The 26310-nt window shown below is 42.8% G+C and overlaps 1 protein-coding gene across 1 annotated transcript; it reads left to right on the top strand.

Annotated features, from left to right (window-relative positions):
* Positions 1–2694: 2694 nt before the first annotated feature.
* On the top strand, positions 2695–22488 carry dnaaf11 (dynein axonemal assembly factor 11; the record flags this gene model as incomplete). Its single annotated transcript, XM_079819417.1, has 12 exons — positions 2695–2704; positions 2910–3077; positions 3170–3247; positions 4669–4841; positions 4945–5126; positions 5920–6099; positions 6278–6352; positions 8444–8506; positions 8639–8708; positions 9006–9101; positions 18849–18931; positions 22296–22488. The coding sequence occupies 12 exons, from the start codon at positions 2695–2697 to the stop codon at positions 22486–22488; spliced, it is 1371 nt and encodes a 456-aa protein (XP_079675543.1).
* Between the last annotated feature and the right edge of the window lie 3822 nt (positions 22489–26310).

Below are 26310 nucleotides of genomic sequence, written 5' to 3'. Positions count from 1 at the left end.
CTTGAGGTGGATGGGCTGCAACAGCAGAAGACCCCACTGGGTACCACTCATCTGCACTACAAATAGGAAAAAGAGGCTACAATTTGCACAAGCTCACCAAAATTGGACAGTTGAAGACTGGAAAAATGTTGCCTGGTCTGATGAGTCTCGATTTCTGTTGAGACATTCAGATGGTAGAGTCAGAATTTGGCGTAAACAGAATGAGAACATGGATCCATCATGCCTTGTTACCACTGTGCAGTCTGGTGGTGGTGGTGTAATGGTGTGGGGGATGTTTTCTTGGCAAACTTTAGGCCCCTTTGTGCCAATTGGTCATCGTTTAAATGAGCATTGTTTCTGACCATGTCCATCCCTTTATGACCACCATGTCCCCATCCTCTGATGGCTACTTCCAGCAGGATAACGCACCATGTCACAAAGCTCGAATCATTTCAAATTGGTTTCTTGAACATGACAATGAGTTCACTGTACTAAAATGGCCCCCACAGTCACCAGATCTCAACCCAATAGAGCATCTTTGGAATGTGGTGGAACGGGAGCTTCGTGCCCTGGATGTGCATCCCACAAATCTCCATCAACTGCAAGATGCTATCCTATCAATATGGGCCAACATTTCTAAAGAATGCTTTCAGCAGCTTGTTGAATCAATGCCACGTAGAATTAAGGCAGTTCTGAAGGCGAAAGGGGGTCAAACACAGTATTAGTATGGTGTTCCTAATAATCCTTTAGGTGAGTGTAAATTAAATCCAGCTGCACCCCACTGCAAGTTTTCAGATTTCACATGCATATTCCAATGCTATGTGTTGTATTTCAACAAAATGCAACCCTTTTCAAGAGGGCAGGAAGAATATACAATTCTTTTCTTAGATTTTATGTTTTGTTTTTTTTATCTAGACACTTTCTGTAAATTTTTCAACAAAGGGTTTTGAAAGACAGGCTATGGTAATCAACAGCAAACTACCAAGTCAACAATTTGATCTCACTGTGAGCCCCCAGGATACTCGTGATGTGGTCACAATGTGAGGTCACTGCGAGCTAAAAGTGTAACATCCCAGCGCACTCACTGTGTGCTCATACTGTAGTCACAATGTGAGCTCACCATGTGAGACCACTGTGATATCATTGTGTTAAACTTTCAGTGAGTATCACAGTATGGTGTGATGTCACTGTGATCATCGCATGATCTCACGTGTTCACTGGGTAGCGCTACTTTGTTGACCAATATCAACAACACACGATAAAAACACAACAAGGGAATGCTACAACAATTAGTACATGTACAGCCTTGATATCTACAGCAAATCATGTTTACTTGATCAGATTAAATAGGATTTGTAGTTGTATATTTCCACATTGTAAGGTGTGTTTGAAGTATTCTGTTTTACCACAGGAAGCACTGTCTGGGTACAGTCTACTCAATAAATATTAGTGGTGTCAACAATAATCGATTCGGCAATGCATCGCAATGCGGGGCATGCACGATTCAGCATCGATGCGGCTAAGTGCCATAATCGATTAAGTCATCGTTTATTTTCTGGCCTTGAGTTGGACAATAAAGTTGTGAAGTTTCAATTACTTCCGGGGTCATAACAACAACAACAATCAAGATGGCTGAGGCGGAGGGAGATTACTGATTAATTAAAACACTTATGTACACTGCTGGAAAAAGTTGGCTGTTATTATTGCTTTATTTAATTTCAAATGGTTCTAAAGCAGAGAAGAGAAACATTTATCATTCAAAGCACTGAAAGCAGTGATTTATGTTTTCTTTTTCAGGCTTGAAAATGCCATATCCAATACCCTGTACCATTCAATTAAATTTTATTTAATGACATTTATGTCAAAGATACAGGAGAGTGATAATACACAAATAGCAGCCAATAAAATCTGTTGTTCAATATCTGACTGCTTGTATTGCCTCATGACTGATTAAAAATTTGCCTTGTTGTGTGCAGTAGAATTTTGATGCATCGCAATGCATCGTAGAATCGAATTGAATCAAATCGTTACCTGGTGAATCGTAATCGAATCGAATTGTGAGGGCAGTCCCAATGCACACCCCTAATAAATATCACTGCCAGAGCAATTCTCTCAAGTCTCGTTCTTGACCATAGGCTTCTTCATGACATCTGGATCATTCACTTGTCCTGCACGTAACATTTTTTAACGTGTAGAGCCACTTGATACAATAGCAGATGGTAATGGCTAGTAATGCATGACTATGTAGCAAACAGTTTGGAAGCTCCATATTTACGCAAGTTACATCAGTTAACGTTACGTTAATGTCTTGTAACAATAGCAGATTTCAAACCTGTCGGCCGGGCAAAGTTTAAACAGTTTATCCTGCACTCAACATCTACACCCATCGTCTGTCTCATCGACTAAGTTAGTTAACACTGCCGGTGTCCGCTAGGTGACAGAATTGCTACTCGAAAATCAACAGAGGAACAAGAGCGCAAATTTGCCTTTGCTTCTTTGATAAAAAAGCTCCTTAACCATTTTTTTTAAAGCATGTGCCAGGGTAACGTCGTATTAGAGTTGTTCTTGTCGAAATTAATATTGAATATTTGTCCGGTTCTAGTGTTTTTTCTCCGCTGGAATATTTCAACGAAAGTAACGCCCGAAAACACAAGCACGACCTCCAGCAGCGTGTCCGTTTCTATAGCAACGTCTTAACACTACAGCGAGCAAGTCATGGTCCGCAGTAAGTGCTTTATTCTTAATGTAAATACTATATAGGCCTATATATGGTATTAAATCCCATACTTTATCAGTTATTATATATTATTTACATCTTTAAATAAAAAAATAAGATTTCCTCTTAAATAAAGGGATTTTGGGACTAATGGGATTTTTTTGTGTGTTTGCGGTTTAGCTGGTGAACTAATCCCTCTCTCTCTTCTGATCAGTCAGTGAGGATCTGATCCGGCGCAGAGCAGAACACAATAATGGTGAGATCTTCTCCCTGGAGGAGGTTTCCCTCCATCAGCAGGATATCGAGAGGATCGAGCATATTCACAAATGGTGCAGAGACCTCAAAATCCTCTACTTACAAAACAACCTCATCCCTAAAATAGGTAACATTGCATCCCTGTACGTATCAGTGGGAACACAACAACTAAATATTAGTTGGCTATTCATACATACTCTTGTAACTTTGTTTCTGCAGAAAATGTGGGCAGACTAAAGAAGCTGGAATATTTAAATCTGGCACTGAACAACATCGAAGCCATTGAGAATTTAGAAGGTGACAGAATGTTTCATAAATTTTGTTTTCATTATTAAACTATTACCAGCAGTTTATATACACGACTGTTCAAAAGTTTTATATCGGTAAGATGTTTTAATGTTTTTAAAAGAAGTCTCACTCTTCTGCTCGCCAAGGCTGCGTTTATTTGATCCAAAATACTAATAAAACAGTAATATTGAGAAATATTTTTTACACTTTTAAAAAACTATTTTCTATTTTAATATGTTTTAAAATGAAATATATTCCTGTGATGGAAAAGCTGAATTTTCAGCGTTATTACTCCAGTCTTCAGTGTCACATGTCCCTTTAGAAATCATTCTAATATGCTGACTTGCTGCTCAAGAAACATTTATTATTATTATTATCAATGTTAAAAACAGTTGTGTAAAGTTTTTTTAGGATTCTCTGATGAATAGAAAGTTCAAAAGAACAGTATTCATCTGAAATAGAGAGCTTTTACAACATTATGCACTACCATTCAAGAGGTTTTTTTTTTTTTTTTTGGTCAGAGAAGAATTTTTTTTTTTTAATTAATACTTTCAATACTATTTAGCAAGGATACATTAAATTGATCAAAAATGACAGAAAAATACATTTATAATGTTACAAAAGCTTTCTATTTCAGATAAGTACTGTTCTTTTGAACTTTCTAATCATCAAAGAATCATGAAAAAAAGTGTACACAACTGTTTTCAAAATGTATAATAATAAGAAATCTTTCTTGAGCAGCAAATCAGCATATTAGTATGATTTCTGAAGGATCATGTGACACTGCAGACTGGAGTAATGATGCTGAAAATTCAGCTTTGCCATCACAGGAATAAATTACATTTTAAAATATAAATTCAAATAGAACATTTATTTTAAATTATAAAACATATTTCACAATATTACTGTTTTTGCTGTATTTTGGATCAAATAAATGCAGCATTGGTGAGCAGAAGAGACTTTTTAAAAAACATAAAAAAAATCTTACAATCTAAAATGGTAGTTTGAAAGTTTTTTTCTTTTTTGTTTAGTGTTAATGTAATAATTCTACTCAGAACTAATTTCATTTTTCTGAGCCATTTGTAAAATTACTTTTAACCAACTTGTCCCAAAATGGTTTTTATTGGATGTTCAGCTTCCCTCAAATTCATGCAAGTGTCCTAGTAGAGTAACCACAAGTGTAGTTCATTATACTAACTATAAACGTGTCATTTCTGACAACTAGAAAATGTTACTTAATTTTAGCATCATATCTAAAAGGATTTTTTATTTAAAATGTAACCTCTTTTTGAATGAGTTTTGTTTGAAAGTGTGTTGTTTTGTTGCAAAGATACTGTATTACATCTCTAACCAGATACATAGTTTTTGTTTCACTCCAGTTCGGTACTCTATATGCGCATAATAATATAGCTGTGTGTATTTGTTTGTAGGCTGCGAGAGCTTACAGAAACTAGACCTGACGGTGAATTTCGTGGGTAAGCTGAGCAGTGTGGAGTCTCTGAAGCAGAACTTTCACCTCAGAGAGCTCTACCTGGTGGGAAACCCCTGTGCTGATTTTCACGGATACAGACAGTATGTGGTGGCAGTTCTGCCTCAACTACGGGTACGTCACTGAGACAGAAATACTCAGAGAGACAGAGAGACATTAGAGAGAGACATTTTTAACCTTGTCCAATGAATGAATGATTGTCTTTTGTGCTTTGCAGTGGTTGGACGGAACGGAAATCGGTCGAGCTGAGCGCATCCAGGCCCTGCAGGAACTGGATGCAGTCAGACGGCGTGTTTCAGAGCAGGAGGCGGAATATTTAGAGAAGAGAGAGAAGCAGAAGAGGAGTGATTTGAAAGAGACCTCAGACACGGAAACGCAGGAGCATTCGCAAATAAACCAGTGAGTGTCTTTAACACAGCTGAAGTTTGGAAAACTGAATTGAGAGGGCCAAAAGACAAGTTGGGTTGCATGAGATGAACTTCAAAAGGACCTTTTAAAAATGTATTTAAAGCCACAATATGTAATTTTTCACCACTAGAGGTCGCTTGTTCCAAACAAATGCGTAGCTTGATGACGCCTGGATTTTGCGGTGCTTTTACTATGTCGCAGACAACCATGCGGACGCAGAGCTGTTTTACCATATTAGATACATTATTTGAGGGTTGTAAGTTATGTTAGAATGCCACTGTGCGTTCACTCAGCGGCTACTACGAGACACTTGCACATTGCAATAAGCTAGATCGATACCAGACATGGTAAAACATGGTACTCGCTGTAAATCAAGAAAACAGGATTTAAACAATAAGACTAACTAGTTAAAATGGCTTATTTCTCTGCATTTAAACATTCTTGGAAACATTTGGGATAATGTAAGTACACAAGTCAACAAAATATACAACATTTGGATATTTTAATCCAAAAAGCTTACATATTGTGCCTTTAAGCAAATGAACCACATTAAAACCAGGGCATAATTCACAGAGTGGAAGGTACACACTTTGTTTTATACTAATTCACCCCAAAAATCCCCTTAGTAAAGCTTCTTTAAGATTCAAGCACCTGACATTGAGGAATTTTCTGTGAATGTGAACGTATTATAGAGTTTTGGGTAAAACAGTGAGAATTTTCTGCATTGTGCCTGTCCTGTTAGTTTTTTCCTTTAATGAGACTTAACTTCAATGATTTCTCACAGATCGCTCTCTGAGAACCAAAATGGGACCCATCAAAATCCAGAATCAAGCTCCAAGGCTCACACAGACGCAGAGGATAAAGATAAGGAATTCTGGGAAAAGCCGTGCGCATTCACACCAGAATCCAGACTAGAGACCCATCGCCATCTGGAGGACAAGAGGAGGGCCAAAGAGAAAGAGAGGTACTTTGCTAACTAAGAAGGGATTTAAATCCCTGTAATGGTATCTATATCTAATTATCATTGTGATGCCGTTTTGCCATCTTTACATTTTTATAAAATACAAAGAGAGAAAAACATCAATCTTTTGAATGTTTTTGCTGGAAACGCCTTCACTTACAGCAGTCAATTCTTTCTACAGGGAAAAGCCTAAAATGAAAACCCCCAGGACTCTGATCACTGCAAACGGACAAGTGCTGAACGTCAATGAGCCCAAGTACAACACACGCATTCTTGAATATGAGGTTTACGGGGAGTCTCCATAGACATGGTTTTTATCTATCCCTCTACACTAAACCTACCCCTAAACCTACCCATCACAGAAAACTTTTGAATTTCAAAAAACACTGTTTAGTATGTTTAAGCCACCACAGGAAGTGTCCACATAAACCATGTTTACCTTTACCCATGCCATTATACACATTGGTGTCGTCATAAACCGTAAATACCTGCACACACACACACACACACACACACACACACACACAGTGTCAGTCTACAATGTAGATTATTCTGACTGACATGTAAATCAAACAACCAGATTTTGAATGTGTGTGTTTGAAAATATCATTTACTTGCTGATACGTTTTTCACACTACCAAAAGTTATTCCTTTGTACATCACAAAGGTCGCAAATGTTTAAGGCACAATCTGATACTTCATAAACATGACTTTGTGTCCTAGTGGACAGACAAAACCTGTCTACTCTGACTGTCAGAAATGGTGTAGCATTAAATTTCTGAGCTGAAAGGGGTCAAGATTCATATAAGTTTATTGAAACATTAAAAATTTAAAAATCCATTATTCATCTTTTTGAATTTGGACATTGCGTTACCATGGAAATGGTGCTTAAAAAACTTTTAAAACGCTTTGGGGGCTCCTCCCTCTAGAAGGCAGTTTCATGCTTCTAATTTACTGCAAAACTTTAATAATCAAATAATTTTCTAATCTTGACAAAACACGTCGTTGGAAAGGTCTGAGAGTCAAGGTTGCATATTTGTCCACTGTTTTTGATAGAAGTGATATTGTGACAGAAATGTATTACAGTATTTTAAAATGGCTTACTTACTAAAAGTGGCCGACTTAGCGAAACCATTCACTCGTGTACCTAAAAAAAGGGATGACAGTTAACAGGTTAAAAAACAAATAAGCCAAAAATCGACATTTAAAACAAAACCCATGGAGAAAATACAAAATGTAAATGTCCAAAAACACAGGTGTGCATGAGGTTATAATTCAATAAGGGAATACAAAAAAAAATATTCAAAATGTGTTTTTTTTTGTGCATATTTAGTGTATAATATGGTGCAAAGTGGTCCAGAAATTATGTCAGCAGTCAAAAGTCTGGCTATGAGACTAGGGCATGCTGTTTACTATTTATAGTGTGAAACAGGAAATCAACATGTAAGATGGCTGAACTAGGACACAGGAAAGATATGTATCATAAATCTATATCATCAGTGCTCCACTCCAAGCACAGATACGAATGAGGTCAAATACATACTTGTACACGCTGTAAAATCTAACCAACACTTTTTAGTTAACGTACTATTCACATACTATTCCTTGTTTTCTCAGAAACCCCAAGTTAAGATTAATTGATTGGTTTGAGTGCCATTTTGTCAAGTAACAACAACAAAAAAACACAGACAAAAACTCACCATTATGGTGATCAGTGTTCCATTTGGTTGGGCTTTGGAACATTCATATTATTATTATTCTCTCTTCCTATTGATGAAGCGATGCAACAAGAAATAACAGTTATTTGGTTTCAAAGAAAGAGAAGCAATACATAGGTTGCTTTTAAAAGTTCTAGCTTCTGACTGAATAATTAACTGTACCTAATGATTTAGTCAGAAATTAGGTCACCTTTTAAAATTAACCTATATTTCCCTTTGTGTCGTATAATGATCGTTTACAATTTTATTGCTAACACTTACGTCATAAACACCTGTGAAACATTTAATTGAGTTGATATAATCCCTCTCTATTTGTAACAATATCTTGCAGTTGACCATGCTTAAGTCTCACACAGACAAAACACAACAATGGTAACAATGGTAGCCATACTAAGTCAAGAGTAAATCTAAAGTAAAAGATTAAGTACTTTCTACAGTTATTTTTTAGTTACTAGAACTCTAAGCATTTGTAAGCAGAGCATACTATTCCTATTTCACTTTACTTGTTTTTTAAGGCAATCGGTTTACATGCTTTTTTAAAGAAGGTCTAACTAATTCAATTTTACAGTGCACTACAGTACCGAGTTTTAGTTTGGATATAATTATTTAATCTGATCTCTGTCTACAAGGTTGGACTTCAGTCTTACTGAGGATGAGAACAACTGCATGCTTCTGGATTTACATGTTTACAGGTACGGATACACTCCAGTCATGGTTTAGCAGTATTACTTCTCTCTGAGTGAACTTTGTGTGTATTTGGCCGTCATTTAGTAACTTTTCTCCGAACAGCATACACACTGACATTGGTTTCTTCTGTGCTGTAGGCATATGGACACCTCCCTGCTGGATGTGGATGTTCAGCCAACATATGTGAGAGTGACCGTCAAAGGAAAGGTAGACTATCCATCTCTTTTTCTCTCTCTTTCCATCTCCCTCTCTCGCATCTGATGAGTTTGACCTTTAAAGCTGATTACCCAGCAGTAAATCTACACTCTTTATTCTGCCTCGTTTCCTCACAAATCTGCCGCAGACCGGCACAAGTAACGGCTCTCGTCTCACCACACCCCATGTATGTGTGTGTGTGACCCAGTATTGATGGATATGAGTTTATGACAAGTGATACTGTAGTTCACTTTAACAGTGGCAAGTGCTTGAAACCCCACATTAATAAAAGTGTATGTGTGTGTGCAGGTGTTCCAGCTGGTTTTGCCTGCAGAAGTGAAACCTGACAACAGCACAGCTCAGAGATCCCAAACCACCGGCCACCTGCTCCTCATCCTGCCTCTGGTACAGCTCACTACACCCGAAACCCTTCTCAAACACCTGATTTCCATTCCAGTTTTCATATATGGGGGGTTTATTCTCACAGTGACCATGATGTGTAAAAAGGTTCAATGAAATCTGATGATCTTTTCCAAACTAAAAATATCACTAAGCTTGTATTCGACAAATTAAATCACCGATTGCCAGTATGTGCAGCATGAACTTCAGCAAGAGAAACCTTATCAAATATAATATCTGTTAAAATCATCCCTTTAGAAATAATCCCATAACTGTGCCATAATGGAGTTAACTGATATGAAATACTGTGGTGTGACGTGCTTTCAATTTAAAATTGTATATTTAAAAATTAATTTGTCATGCTGCCAGACCATTTAAAATTAATTATTGAATGCAAAAATATAAATAAAAAAATTATGCAAGATGCAAAATATGGTGACTATTCACAGCATTTAAAATAAAAACTTTTTCTTATATATATATTTACAATAGCTCACTACGGCTGCATTTACTCATGGGCGTCGGAACCATTGTATGTGGGTGGGACCCCCACCCAGCCACAAGACCCACTCACTTTTTACGACCAATGATATTGGACCCACTCACTTTTATCGTTTCTAATTCAGCGCATGTCTGTTTACCTATCCCGAACCGATAAACACATATATTAAACACATGTTAGACGCTTTATTTCCACTTTTCTAATATTTTCTTAATTTTTATTGAAAATAAATGCTTTTCCGATCTGATATGTGATGCTAAAAGGGAGTAGAGCGAGTTCGGAAAAAGGCGGATTCGAACCTTGTGTCGAATTGCGTCAAAACTTTCTGCCATGCGTCTTACCCCTACACTATTGCCACTGTATATGATTCAGTGTATTCCGTAATTTTTTCTGGCCCAACCAGACGTTAAGTAAACAAGGTGGTAAATTTGGTATAAATGGCATCTACTCCAGTAAACATTTTCTCGGAGAGGACCCACCCACAATTGTTTTTTTGCCTCTGACGCCCAGGCATTTACTTACAGTAAAAAACGTCTCGGTTACGTATGGTAACCCTCGTTCCCTGAAGGAGGGAACGGAGACGTACGTCGGACGTACCGACGAATTGGGATCACTTCTGGGAGCCCCTATCAGCTTCGAGCTATCTAGAACCGGCCAATGAACAATTGGCGTGCGAGATTTGCATCTCGCGCTCCGCCCCGCGCCGCGGGTATAAACAGGAAGCGAGAGCGAATGCACGCTGTTTTTCACTGAGGAGCCACACGTAGTGGCTCGACCTGCAGTGATGGTACAGCAACTGTGGCGACGGGACGTACGTCTCCGTTCCCTCCTTCAGGGAACGAGGGTTACCATACGTAACCGAGACGTTCCCATTCAGTCGGTCACGTTCGACGTACGTCGGACGTACCGACGAATTGGGATCCCCTATGGAAAACGCCATAGTTACTACCACTTCCAGCGCCCAGCGATGAGCCCCACAGACCCCGATCTGATGCGGGCGGGTAGGTTCACGCAGGGAGAGTCAAAGCTGCTGTTCCGCAAGACCCACTCAGCTGACTGTATTGGATAACGCTGGGAAAGCGTGCCTGTGAAGGCAGCTGCGGAAGCCACATCATGCCCAGAGGGAGTTAACATGTGGAGAATACACGTATGGGCTGGCCGTGGGCAGCACAACATACGGAAGTCCCAGGGGTGGCCCCGGCCAATTCGTGGAGGGGGAACAACACGTACCTGGGACGGCAGAGGAACTCTGCCGAGGGAAAGACACGGGCTCGCCGTAGGGAGCCGTACCGTGGAAGAATACACATATGGGACCGCCGTGGGGGTCACTACATACGGAACCCAGCCTAACACAAGTTCCACTAATGCATACGAGTGTTAGACCTGGCGTCGAACGCTCCGCCACGTCTGACTGCCGCGGGTTGCGGAGGACTCAACAGGGTTCGCCGATCCGGGGAACTCGACTGGAGCAGAATAAGCGCACGCATCCGTCTACCATAGGGGAGGGAATGGCGCAGCAAGCCGACACTAGAACGGGCACTTCGGTGTTACTGACTATGGGAAGTGAGCACACAGGAAGAAACCGGCTCTACACGGAGGCTATAGAATCTAGCGAACGTGTTAGGTGTCGCCCAGCCCGCAGCTCTACAATATCTGTCAGCGAGGCGCCACGAGCCAGCGCCCAGGAAGAGGCAACACCCCTAGTGGAGTGGGCTCTTAACCCGAGCGGGCAGGGCACGTCTTGGGACTGATAAGCCAAGACGATGGCATCCACTATCCAGTGGGCCATCCTCTGCTTGGAGACAGCCTTTCCCTTCTGCTGTCCTCCGTAACAGACGAAGAGCTGCTCTGAGGTCCTGAAGCTTTGCGTTCTGTCCACGTAAGTCCGGAGAGCACGGACGGGACAGAGAAAAGCTAGGGCTGGGTCTGCCTCCTCCGAAGGCAGCGCTTGCAGGCTCACCACTTGGTCCCGGAAGGGAGTAGCGGGAACCTTGGGCACGTATCCAGGCCGGGGTCTCATGATCACATGAGAGTTACCGGGCCCGAATTCCAGGCACGATTCGTCGACCGAAAATGCCTGCAGGTCCCCTACCCTCTTGATGGAGGCCAACGCAATCAGGAGTATAGTCTTTAACGACAGGATTTTTAACTCAGCTGACTGCAGAGGCTCAAAAGGGTTCTCTCTGTAGTGCAGTAAGCACCAGAGCTAAGTCCCAAGAGGGTATAGAGGGAGGACGAGGCGGATTTAATCTCCTCGCTCCCCTAAGGAACCTGACGATCAGATCGTGCTTACCTAGAGATTTCCCATCTACGAGCTCATGATTAGCGGCGATAGCGGCGACATAGACCTTGAGGGTGGAGGGAGACAGCCTTCGCTCCAACCCATCCTGTAGAAAGGTAAGCACAGATGCGATCGAACATCTTCGGGGGTCTTCTCGGCGAGAAGAGCACCAATCGACGAACAGGTTCCACTTCAACGCATAGAGGCGCCTCGTAGAGCGGGCTCTAGCGGAAGTGATGGTGTCAACTACCGCTTGCGGTAGGTCACCTAGAACCTCCGCGTCCCGTCCAGGGACCAGACATGGAGTTTCCAGAGGTCTGGACGCGGGTGCCAGGGTGCCCCGTCTCTGAGTCAGGAGGTCCTGCCTCAGAGGAATGGGCCAGGGAGGTGCTGTCGCAAGGAGCACTAGTTCCAGGAACCAAGACCGGTTGGGCCAATACGGAGCGACCAACAGGACCTGCTCCTCGTCCTCCCTGACTTTGCACAGTGTCTGCGCAAGAAGGCTCACTGGGGGAAACGCATACTTGCGTTCTTCCCGGGGCCAGCTGTGGGCCAGGGCATCCGACCAGAGGGTCCCCTCGGTCAAGGAATAAAACCACTGACAGTGGGTCGTCTCTGGGGAGGCAAACAGGTCTACCTGTGCGGCCCCGAAACGACTCCAGATTAGCTGGACCGCCTGGGGATGGAGTCGCCATTCTCGCGGAAGTACCTGCTGACGTGACAGCTCGTCGGCCGCACGATTGAGCAGGCCCGGAATGTGAATAGCACGAAGCGACCTCAGATGCTTCTGACTCCATAAGAGGAGATGGCGGGCGAGTTGCGACATGCGACGGGAGCGTAGACCACCCTGTTTGTTGATGTACGCTACGGCCGCAGTGTTGTCCGTCCGGACCAGAACGCGCTTGCCTCTGAGCGGCACTTTGAAGCGGCTGAGTGCAAGACGAACTGCTAACAACTCGAGGCAATTGATATGCCATTGCAGCTGAGGCCCCGTCCACAGGCCCGAAGCTGCAAGCCCGTTGTACGTGGCACCCCAACCCGTGGATGAGGCATCCGTGGAGACAACGGAGTGCCTGGACACTTGTTCTAGGGGGATTCCCGCCTGGAGAAACAAGGGGTCCGACCACGGGCCGAAGGTTTGGCGGCACCTCGGAGTCACTTGGACGCGGAGGGAACCGCTGTGCCACGCCCATCTCGGGACTCGATCGAGTAGCCAGCGTTGAAGCGGTCTCATATGAAGCAATCCGAGCGGCGTTACTGCAGCTGCGGATGCCATATGCCCCAGGAGCCTCTGAAAATGTTTCAGTGGAACCGCTGTCCTGCCTTTGAACGAATTCAGGCAGTTCAACACCGACTGGACGCGCTCCTCGGTGAGGCGCGCAGTCATGGCGACCGAGTCTATCTCCATACCGAGAAAAGAGATCCTCTGCGTGGGGCAGAGTTTGCTCTTCTCCCAGTTGACCCGAAGTCCCAACTGGCTGAGGTGACTGAGCACCTTGTCCCTGTGTTCGCACAACTGCTCTCGCGACTGGGCAAGAATCAGCCAGTCGTCGAGGTAGTTGAGGATGCGAACACCATGCTCTCTCATGGGAGCAATGGCCGCCTCCGCAACCTTCGTAAAGACGCGGGGCGAGAGGGACAGGCCGAAGGGTAAGACGCGGTACTGACATACCCGTCCCTCGAACGCAAAGCGCAGAAAGGGCCGGTCGAGGGGAAACGAGAATGAAAGTACGCGTCCTTCAGGTCGATCGCTGCAAACCAATCTTGGGGACGGACGCACCTGAAGATGTGCTTCTGCGTTAGCATTCTGAACGGCAGCCTGTGAAGGGACCGGTTCAAGAACCGCAGGTCCAAGACCGGCCATAACCCGCCGCCTTTCTTGGGTACAATGAAGTACGGGCTGTAGAACCCGGACCTCATATCGGCTGGAGGGACCGGCTCCATCGCGTCCTTCGCCAGTAGGACTGCGATCTCCGCCCGGAGCACGGGGGCGTTCTCCTTCGCTACTGGAAAGTGAACGCCCCCAAACTTAGGGGGACGCCTGGCGAACTGAATCGCATAGCCGAGTCTGATGGTACGGCCCCGAGACGGGCTGGGAAGCTCTAGCCAGGCTTCCAGACACCGAGCAAGGGGATTAACCACAGACGTACCCGCAGCGGGGCAGCGACGCGGAATGCAGGGATCCGACTCGGACGGCATGGAGCGGCCCGAAGTGGGATCTGAGTGTGCTGTGCAACACTTACCTGCGTCCGCGGAGGGGGCGTGCGAGTGTGGGGAGGCCGCTTGAGTGCGTTCCCACAGCCGGCGCCCCCTGCTGGCGAAGGGAGAGGCGTCTGAGGGTGGCGAGGCATGGGAGCGTCGACCACCGCCAAGCGCGCTCCCAAATGAAGGAGGGGCTGAGCGTGGCAAGGCTTTGTGGCGTTGCACACGGTCTGCCTCACCTCCTTCCTCAGCGGGGAACAAGAGTGGCGAGGCATAGCGTCACGCACTGTTGTCCACGCACCGCTGAGAAGAGGGGAATGAGAGTGGGGAGGCTTTGTAGCGTCACACACACTGCCATTCTCGCCCTCTTGTGGGGAGGGGAATGAAAGCGGCGAGGCTCTGTAGCGTCACACGCTGCCATTCCTGAACTCCTGAGACCCAGAGGTATTGGAACTGCTCTTTTTTTTTTTTTTTTTTTTGGTACCACTGGCTGTTTTTAACATCAGTGGCGGAACAGAATTACTAATGGTTTTCCACCCGGCCCTCCTCCGGGGAAGAACAGTTCCAGACCAAATCCGGGTCAATTGTGCTTCTGGACCAGGGTGGACATCGTCTAGCCAAGGGCCAGCGTTGTGCGCAGCTCAACCTCAGCTCAGAACTACCCTTGTGCACTAAGCAGGGCGGAGGTGGCCTGCCAGTGGCACTGCCACCCCACCGATGAGGGTAGTGAGAGAGAGGAAAACTTTATACAGATTATGGCCCTATTGGTGTTCCATATTTTGGCACCAATAGTTCCACAATGCCAAAGCCTTCCAATGCACATCCGAAAAAAGGCAAGGGGCAGGCAAGGCGATTTACGCGTTGCACTATGCCTCAGCCATCCGGGAAAGCATGGCTGTCAAGTATGAATCTGATTCAGCACGAGCGCCCACTATTACGGTGGGAATCTCAGCATCATCTTCATTTTCAACACATAACAGCCCTCTCTCCGATGCAGCGATTGACATCTGTCCTCTGCTAGAGCCCCAAATGAAATGCTAGGTCCCCTTTCAAGGACCAGCAATCCCATCTGTAAGCTACCAGCAGACACGTGAGACAGTGGGCGTGGCCGTGAGACGGCACACGGCGCGCTGAACACTCAAGCCCTTATGAAAAAGGCAAGACGAACAGCGCGCCGACGTGGCCATGCTCTCGTGAGAGAGCATAGACCACCCACGAACACAGTCTCAACATGCTTGCGATGCGATAGAGGAGTGAGGGGCCCACAGAGATGTACGCGGCGGGGAAGCCTCACTGTAATCCTCAGGCCACCCAGGCTTATCAGCCAAAATAGTCCCCCCTCTGGTGCACCAGAAAAGAGACTAGATCGGGGTACAAGCGAAGGGACTCAACCCCGTTTGAGGCATCATAGTCTCGACCGCGCATCGGAGGCGCCGAGTGACGCGCGCAGAGTTGCCGTGGCAACCCGCGCTGTCACCCGGCAGCCAGACGGCACACGGCGCGCTGAACACTCAAACCCTCACGCGGAAGGTGAGATGACCAGCGCGTCGACGTGATCCCGTTCCCCTGGGAGAACATGGATCACCCACGACACAGTCTCAACATGTTTATGCGAGATGGATCGTGGCCGTCAGGACAGGAAACAACCGCATCCAGAAACGCACGAGTGGTAAGACATCTTGAAAAAGACGGCACGTCACCCGTGAAGCTCTTTTGTGAGGAAAACGCTCTGTGCTGAAGCACTCAGGGGGAAACGCGACAGCGCACGGGATTGTTAGTGCAGCCCGTGCCTGTACTCAGCAGGAAAACGCTCTACCCAGACCAACAGGTTGCTGTGATAACAGCAGTTTTTCTGCACTCAGAGGCAGCTCGATGAGTTCAGCGCGATCCCACTGAAAGGTGCCGTTTCTCCAACACGCGTCCTCCTCTGGCTTTCCGGTGTCTGTAGACAGTCTTGCTGATAGCAGCGAAAAATACTCGTCTTGAATGAAGAGAGTGAGTCCTTCATACGCCTGTGTGGCTCCGAAGTGAATGACAGCGTGCATTCGCTCTCGCTTCCTGTTTATACCCGCGGCGCGGGGCGGAGCGCGAGATGCAAATCTCGCACGCCAATTGTTCATTGGCCGGTTCTAGATAGCTCGAAGCTGATAGGGGCTCCCAGAAGTGATCCCAATTCGTCGGTACGTCCGACGTACGTCGAACGTGACCGACTGAATGGGAACTTAAATTTAAAATCCCTGTTTTCAATTTTGATATATTTTTCAATAAAATGTATTCCTGTGATGCAGCTGAATTTCTAGCAGCCATTATTTCAGTCTTCAGTGTCACATGAGACATCAGAAATCATTCTAATATACTGATTCGCTGCTCAAGAAAAAAAAAAACTGTTGTGCTGCTTAATATTCTTGTGGAAACCGTGATACATTTTCCCAGAATTCTTTGATGAATATAAAGTTCAAAAGAACAGCATTTATTTGAAATAGAAATCTTTTGTAACATTAAAAAAAGAGAAAAATCTTACTGACCCCAAACTTTTAAATGGTAGTGTAATGTTACTTACATCAGGGTTCCCACTTGTCCTGGAAAACCTTGAAAACCTTGAAAACCTGTACAATTGATGATACATTTTCCAGTGCTGGGAAACACATGGGAAATTAGAGAAAATGTGAAATGTCCTGGAAAAATTTGTTATTAAAAATTATTTAAAAAAAAAGAGAGTTTATCACTGGCCTAAAACAATTATTGTTGGTTGCAGAAACTTTTTATCTCACAATTCTAAAAAAAATTCTCGCAATTGCGAGTTATAGTTGTGATATAAAGTCAGAATTGTGAGATAGAAACTCGCAATTGCGAGTTATAAAGTCCAATTCTGAGGGAAAAAAGACAAAATAAATAAAGTCCAATTCTGAGGAAAAAAAATTCAGAATAGGAGGATAAAAAGTCGCAACTACCTTTTTTGTTTTATTCTGTGGCGGAAACAAGCTTCCTTAGTCATAATGTATGATCAAGAGCTCATATTAAAATCAGATTTTAGAGTTAAAGGGATAGTTCACACAAAAATGAAAATTAGCCCATGATTTATTCACCCTCAAGTCATCCTAGGTGTGTATGACATTCTTCTTTCAGACGAATAAAATTGGAGTTATATTACAAAAGTCCTGGCTAATCCAAGCTTTATAATAGCAGTAATTGTTGTTTTTGAATTCCATCAAAAATGCATCTGTCCGTCAAATAACGTGCTCCACATGGCTCCCGGAGGTTAATAAAGGCCTTCTGAAGCGAATCGATGCGTTTGTGTTTGAAAAATATCCATATTTAAAACTTTATAAAGTAACGTTTCGGCCGATCGCTTCTGTATTCAATTTATGGAAAAAGTGTTGAAAGTGCCTCTGCCGTTCAAAAGACTTCCGTTACCAGGTACACTCGTCAGACGTCGCGTACGCATCTTGAATTGCAAGAAGGCACTTTCAACACTTTTCCATGGAAGGCGATCGGCTGTAACGTAATTTTATAAAGTTTTAAATATGGATATTTTTCTTACACAAACGCATCGATTCGCTTCAGAAGGCCTTTATTAACCCCCCAGAGCCTTGTGGAGCACGTTATTTGACGGACAGATGCATTTTTTATGGACTTCAAAAACAGAGCAACAGTCACTGCCATTGTAAAGCTTGGAAGAGCCAGGACTTTTTTAATATAACTCCGATTTTATTCGTCTGAAAGAAGATGTCGTATTCAACTAGGATGAAGGGTGAGTAAATCATGGGATCATTTTCATTTTTGGGTGAACTATCCCTTTAAGTCATGGCAATGTACACCTTTTAAAGTGCCCTGCCACAAGTATTTCATTACTTTTGTGGTAATGTCTGAAGTTCTACCATGGACTCTGTAACATTTGTTTGTGGAAACAATGCCTTGATTACCTTTTTTTCAAGCCATTCTAGTGTGGCATAGAAAGCCTGCAGGAAGACTCTGCTCGATTTGCGCCAGTTCTCATTAATATTCAAAAAGCTAAGCTGCTTGACTCTGATTGACTAATAGCTAGCCAATGAGAGCCTGGCTATCAGCATCCTTTACCAAGCGCAATAAGTAGAGGACCTTTTGTTTAGGACCTTTGTTTAGGAAATGGCTTCTTCAGGTATATTGGCATATTTATATATGATGTTCAGCCATCCTTGCTATATACGAAAACTGTCACCGAGCTAGACGAACTCTGTGGGCGCGGTCTCAACTGGGCGAGCTCATGAATAGTAATGAGCTCAGGCAACACCACGGCAGACTTCAAGCTTTTGTAAATGGCCTGATTTCTCCGCTTATTTCTTTTCAGCGGCTAGAGCTGACAGAGGAGGTAGCAGTTCATTTTTACTTTCACAACATAACACAAACACATATGGACCAAAAAAAAATAGAGTAAAAACTGTTTTGTGTGGCAGGGCACCTTTAAAGATCAGTATTTGGCATGATTTGTCTTTTATTCCCGTCGTAGTAAAATTTAAAATGTCCTGGGAAATGATGGCTGAAAAAGAGTGGGAACCCTGTAACATTCTAAAAAAAAATATGGTTCATAGATGTCAACTACCCAATTCAAGTGTAATGATACTGGAATGGAAACCTGAAACTGTTGTATAGCGATGCTAGCTAACAGCTTTATGAAATGATAAGTTCATTTGCCAGTTGTTTTTTTAAACATAAGCTTTTGTATACATATCTAGACTGTGTAAAATTAGCCTGTGCTTTAATATATCTGATATATTTACCTATTTTCTAGGCACATGGAGAGATAAAACCAAAGAAACCCATTGTAAGGCCGACCAGTGTTACCAGTAATCAAAATACCAAGAAAGAGACCAGGTAATTCAGTTGCAATTCAGCTGCCTGTCTATGTGAATGTGTATGTGTGTGTGTATTCATGTCTTAATATTGTGATCTTGGTCTTGATACCACTCCAGACCACATAAATGTAACCTTGGTCTATGTCGGGGTTAGTTGTTAATCTTGGTACACGTATCAAATACGAAAATCTTAAAACATAATTCTGCTAAATAACTTGTGTATTCCACTAAAAGTATGACATGAGAGTGAGTGAGATGGTGGCAGTATTTGAATTTCTGCTTGAACTATCCATTTAAGATGACAAGAATCGAGGTTGTGTCCTTGAGCAAAACACTCAACTGCAGGTCACTCCGAGGACACTGAGCTTCTTATTAGGAATGTGGCTTTGGAGATAAGTTTGCTGAAAGACTAAATTGCAATATATACACACATACACGTTCGTCTGTTTTATAAATGATCTCTCTTTTGTCCTCTAGTTTCCTCTCTGCAGTTCACAGCAGCAGGTCTTGTGGGGTTCACTTTCACACAGAACAATATCCCTTGTGTGTGTGTATATGCACGTCTAATGGGTCTTAATGCATGTTGGCATTAACCCGTGTGGCTGTGGAATTAGTTTGTTGACTTTAAGGTTTTGTTCCATTGTGCGATCATGTGTCCTTCAGTCGCTTTAAGTGAACACCGGGGTATAAGATTAAAGACCTAATAAAAATGCAAATAAGATGCAAATAAACCAGTTACTGTCATTCCGCTCGCAAACACATGCTCTTCCGCTCTGACTTCATCCAGATGGATGACATCATCTGAACCTGATTACTCCTGACCTCCTGACACACTGGGAGGTCGAATGCTCTTGCTCTCTTACACACACACACACACACACACACACACACACACACACACACACACACACACGTACGCTCGTGTTATTATTTACTGAGACCCTCAGGTCACACACACCTGCGTTTGTGTACCTGCCCCTGAGGAAATCACTGCACTTTCTGTAAATCATCTGTGTGTGTGATAATGTACCCGCTGAGGCACTGATTGGCTCTGAAAGCACAATGTAATTGCACACTATCTACCCAATCAGGTTTCAGTTGCTGCACTAATTAAATTTTCAGTGATTCATTCTTAAACCAAGAAAGAGGCAGAGATAAAAAGAGTGACTCTAATACTGTACTATAAATAATACACTTTGTATTGGTGTTATATAATTAAGCAGAAATCGCCCTGGGTCGTACTAGTAAACAGTTCTTCATATAAAGCATTGCCGTGTGCTGAAGTCACAAGCTTTTCAGGGCTGATTTAATTGTTATCTTGATGGGTGGGACATCATACTGGGATTTGTGTTTCTATACAAGAGGCAGAAAGTCGCACCGCTCACAACACTGTTCTGTTGGGGAGGCCTACAGTTCAACATGAGGATGTTGTCATGGTGGACAGCAGTAGTGGATTAATGGGCATTTATCAGCTTACCTCGCTGCTTACTGCTTTTCAAGCAATGACTAAACATGAGCCCTTTCTCAATATGCGTCCTTGTTCAAAGTTCACATCTACCCAAGTACAGTTCAAATCCACGGATGTGTTCTTGCCCTGCGCCTTTTATCAAGGACGCATCAGGAGGTAACTTGTGCGAACTTGAGACAGCCAGGTATCCCAGAATGCAACTCAAATCAATATTTTAATCTTTATTTATTTATTTGGTTACATATCTGTATGACAATAAGGATAATTTGAGCCAGTCATTGCAAAATAAGCTTTGTATCCACCTGAAAGAGGTTATATTGTGGCTATAGACCAGGCATAATATTATTCACCACTGACGGGTGAAGTGAATAACACTGATTATCTCTTCATCACGGCACCTGTTAGTGGGTGGGATATATTAGGCAGCAAGTGAACATTTTGTCCTCAAAGTTGATGTGTTAGAAGCAGGAAAAATGGGCAAGCGTAAGGATTTGAGCGAGTTTGACAAGGGCCAAAAATGTCAGATGGCTAGACATCTGGGTCAGAGCATCTCTAAAACTGCAGCTCTTGTGGGGTTATTCCCGGTCTGCAGTGGTCAGTATCTATCAAAAGTGGTCCAAGGAAGGAACAGGGGTGAACCGGCGACAGGGTCATGGGCGGCCAAGGCTCATTGATGCACATTGGGAGTGAAGGCTGGCCCGTGTGGTCCGATCAAACAGACGAGCCACTGTTGCAAAAAAAGCTCAAGAAGTTAATGCTGGTTCTGATAGAAAGGTGTCAGAATACACAGTGCATCACAGTTTGTTGCGTATGGGGCTGTATAGACCAATCAGGGTGCCCATGCGGACCCCTGTCCCCCGCCAAAAGCGCCAACAGTGGTCCCATGAGCATCAAAACTGGACTACGGAGCAATGGAAGAAGGTGGCCTGGTCTGATGAATCACGTTTTCTTTTACATCACGTGGATGGCCGGGTGCGTGCGCGTCGCTTACCTGGGGAACACATGGCATCACGATGCACTATGGAAAGAAGGCAAGCAGGCGGAGGCAGTGTGATGCTTTAAGCAATGTTCTGCTGGGAAACCTTGGGTCCTGCCATCCATGTGGATGTTACTTTGACATGTACCACCTACCAAAGCATTGTTGCAGACCATGTACACCCTTTCATGGAAACCATATTTCCTGGTGGCTGTGGCCTCAGGGAATCTGTTCAGCAGGATAATGCGCCCTGCCACAACGCAAAAATGGTTCAGGAATGGTTTGAGGAGCACAAAAATGAGTTTGAGGTGTTGACTTGGCCTCCAAATTCCCCAGATCTCAATCCAATCGAGCATCTGTGGGATGTGCTGAACAAACAAGTACGATCCATGGAGGCCCCACCTCGCAACTTTCTTGCTAACATCTTAGTGCTAGATACTACAGCACACCTACAGGGGTCTAGTGGAGTCCATGCCTCGACGGGTCAGGGCTGTTTTGGCAGCAAAAGGGGGACCAACACAATATTAGATCGGTGTATTTTGTGATAAAGACCAGCTGACTGCAATATACCCCTTAATTATTATTATGTTTCCCCCTGCGTGGCCTGTTATGTCTGATAAGTAATTTTATAGATTAAGATTATAAAGTCTCTTACATTAAAGATTATGATTTTATTTAAAACTTTAGAATAAGTTGCAGTGATGGACCTTGCACAGTAAAAACTAGGACATTTATTCATAAAGTAAACAGGTTCAAATTTGCCATATTGGGTGTGTCTTTGTGTTGGATGGGATTTAGCAAAGAGCTGGTGGGGAAACCTCAAATTGAATTTGATTTTGCAGGGATTGTGCTGACTGAACATTTAGACTAGAGTTATAGACTAATAAATTCTTACGATACAACAAAACGACAATCTCAGACAGATCTGTCTTTCTGCAGGGCAGCACCAGGGCGTGAATTATTGGAGGTGGATCCCGGTCTGGCTGGGAGTCTTGCCAACATTGTTCCCAAAGGAAAGGAGTCTTCCCACAAGCCCCTGCAGCTCTCACAGCCTCACCAGCATTGTGGCGTCGAGGAGAGGCCTGTGTCAAAGGACTTTGTGGATGATCCAGAAGTGCCTCCACTTATGTGAGCGAGACAGCGAGAGAGAGAATATACTATAATATGACACAGCAAGCGAGCATAAGCATAATCACCATCTCTGCTGAGCTTGTGGAACTGTGTGTGATGAAATAATGTGAGATATATTTGGCTCTCTTCATTAGACATATAGTTAAGCAGATGAGTAATTGTCAGTCTCATTAAAGCTTGCTGAATATTTCACTTGTACAGATCCTTCACTTTCAGTGTGTTCTCTCTCTCTCTCTCTATCACACACACACACTCAGATACTCATTTATTGACTTACAGTCATGTCTGTCTGATATAAAGGAGGATGTGTCTCTAATGCAGTGTCTACACTGAATGTGGGCATCAAACTAAATCGTTCCCATTATAATCAATTAAGCTGCCCGCAATGGAAATGCCTGTTTTGGCGTGTTTTGTTCAGTTGACTCTCTTTCTATTTTTGATGTGCTGCATAAATGATTTATTATTATAAATTATTGTTTTCTCAATCCATTTTCAGAATACAATATGTGTAAAGTCTTAGACTGTAAAAAAGATGATCACGTCCTTCTATTGTATAAAAATGAAGCCAAAATATCCCAGAAACAGTCGTTGCTGATTACGTCATTTGGAGCCTGAGTCTGCGCCGTAGTGATCCTCCGGTGGAGTCGCGGTATCAAGGTCCCGCCCATACTCCCGCTCTCACAAACACAGCTGTCAATCTTGGGGCCCTATCATACACCCGGCGCAATGCGATGCCAGGCAAGTGTTTTTTTGCTAGTTTCAGCCCGATGCAGTTATCATTTTCACGTCCAGCGCCCATGTTGTTTAAATAGAAAATGCACTCGCGCCCATCTGTTCACCCATGGTCTGAAAACGAGGTGTGTTCAGGTGCATTGTTGGCGAGTTGTTATTTTGAGGCAACTGAAAACCAACAATGACCAACAAAAACCTGGTCTTAAGTCAATGGCGCAGTATATTTGTGTTATTTAAAGGGTGCGTTAGCAATACGTGCCTATAGGTGGGTCCACAACACGCGTACAGTGCTTATTACAGACACAGGGACACACAAACATTTTTAAATATTAAAAATAAAAGGATTACAATGTAAAAAATTATTATTGTGTACATAAAGATAAAAATGCCTACATGTCATATCAGAATTGCCTATTTGCAGTAATGACAAATGAAATTGGTTAATTATTTGACCAATCGTGGCAATGCACACATGTATTTAACCCTCTAGGGCAGCCATTCCCAAACTGTGGTCCGCGGACCACTAGTGGTCCGTGAGGGTACTGCAGGTGGGCCGTGGAAAGGCAAAATAAAATATTTTTTTACCTTCAATTTACCAGGAAATTCCCATAAAAATAAAAAGTAAAAAGAATATGTAGGTCTATATTGATATAATATTTAAATTAAATTGTCAGGTTATTGTGTTATTACTAAAATAGGCTGGTGGCGCTCGGCCGTGACATTCAATTCAGTGCCTCACTTTTTGAGGACTTGTAAACTTTAAATAATAACTCTAATAATCCCCTAAATTTGCCAAAGGTTTTGAAATGTTGACTATATCCAAGTGTTCTTATTACTGTGTAGATTTCATACTCCATTGCAAAATAAGCCCGTTGTTTAAATGATCCTGATTATGCACTTGAGTAAATAAATAAAATATAAATGTGGCAGCTGTTGTATACAGTAAACTTTCTTTTAACAAGCCTGTTGTACTGATGTGATGACCAGTTATAGTTTTAGCGCTAGTAAGCCTATTTAGAGGTGCGGATTAATTCAGGTAGGTCTGTGTGTAGACATATATTTTATTATGTGTATTATGAGGTGGTCCGCGGAATTTCTTGATTACAACTAGTGGTCCACACACACAAAAAGTTTGAAAACCCCTGCTCTAGGGCTCTTCGGTCATTTCTGACCCGAATTCTTTTTTATAAACATTTTTAAAAATCGTAGCTTCATCGGAATGGTACGAAACTTGGTGACTTTATTGGTACTTGGTATATGAACACACAAAAAAAATTGGGGACAGGATTTGAAAAGTCTAAGTGGTCGTAAAATAAATAGTCACTCTCAGGGTCTTCGGGTCAAAAATGACCCCCATAGGAAATAAATGGGAAATTGGCAAAAATATGAAAATACAGAGTTTTTTTGTGCGTACAATCTACAAATCAGCTACGATGAAGAAAAAAACACTCAACAGGGAAGAGGTGAATCTCTAAAACATTAACAGTGCAAAACAGACAAATACACTCACACACACTTATACACACAAAAACATACGCACACACAAATGAACGTGTGTCATTGCAAAAGCTAATTTTGTGAAGAGTTACTGTTCATTGAATTGTACAAAAAATATTTTAATGAAAATGTTTATTATAAAAGGTTAAACACGTTGGTGCAAGCGCACCTGGCTTTTAAACGGAATGGGAGATGTCACTCTGATTGGTTTACTGTACGTTACGCCCAAAACACACTCATGACTCATTAAGAGACTAGGTACAACCCTTTTGGACCATGCGCCTGATGCATCAACCATTTTTTCCGTCGTAAAACTTGCAAAAGTGAATTCGGACATGCACCTGCACCTGCGCCATACGCTCAGATTGTTAAAATAGGGCCCTTGATATTATACCGTTTTTATAACCACAACCTAAAACCAAACTTATTGGAAAAATTAACACTTGAAAATGCGTCAGCGTGATAAGAACTATTTAAAATGACTGAAACCATCTTTGGAAAAAAATTATTTTAAGTGTAATTGGATTTTTTTGGTTTGGCTTGCGTCCCATTTGATTACATGGAGAAGTCGGGTTTATGATACTGCAGCCAACCACCGTGGTTATGGATTTAGTTTCTTATTAAAATTATTTTGCTTTTCTAAAATAGGCCCTAAAGTAACCCTTTAATAGACCTTATTCACAGCAGCGCCATCCTTGATTTTTAATGGGAATGAAAGCGAGGTTGTGAGCGAGAGACATACATCTCTTCACTGTTGTACTGTTATTTAATGTGTTTTTTTTTATTATTGTTCTGCTGATGAAACACTACAAAAATATCTTTCAGAGAAATTTCAGTAGACAAAAAAGAACAGAAAATGTGAGCTGTGGAAAATTACAGGGAGTGCAGAATTATTAGGCACGTTGATTTTCTGATCATATTTTTTTTCCAGGCACATTTGCCCAATTCCAAACCACAGTAATCCTAATAACTACTATTGATTTAGTATTTAATAATGTATAAGTGATATATAATTGTTCATGAAGGCTGGAAATGAAAAACACCTTATATTCAGGTGTGCAGAATTATTAGGCATGTTTTCTTTTACAGATAAATTGAGCCAAAAAAGAGATTTAACTCAGACTGAAAAGTCAAAAAGTATTAAATGCCCATGAGAAGGATGCAATACTAATGCAATACTAGACATTGCAGTTAAGGCATGACCATTGGACAGTGAAATGCTTGTTGGGTCAGCAGGATCTGACAAAAACAGGTGGTGAAGAAAAGACACCTGTTAACCGCAAAAGAATTAAGAATTAAGGTGAAGAATTAAGGGTGAAACCATCAGGAACCCTTTAGTCTCCAGCGCCACCATTTTCCAGAGCTGCAACCTACCTGGAGTCTCCAGAAGTGCAAGGTGTCAGGATCTCAGAGACTTCAGTTAGGTAAAGAATCCTAAAAAATGACCCCCACTAAATAAGAATCATAAGCTGAAGTGTTGTAAAATACATGAAGCCTGCTTTTTTATAGGCTTTATAGGTTTTATAGGTTGAGAATGACTCTTGAAGGACCAGCACCGCATCCTCTAGTACCACTGTTTGAAGAATTCATCTTC

Source organism: Gobio gobio, assembly GCF_949357685.1.
Source record: "Gobio gobio genome assembly, chromosome: 6".
NCBI lineage: Eukaryota > Metazoa > Chordata > Actinopteri > Cypriniformes > Gobionidae > Gobio > Gobio gobio.
The sequence above is the reverse complement of the archived record's forward strand: the minus strand, read 5'-3'. Positions and strand labels throughout refer to the sequence as shown.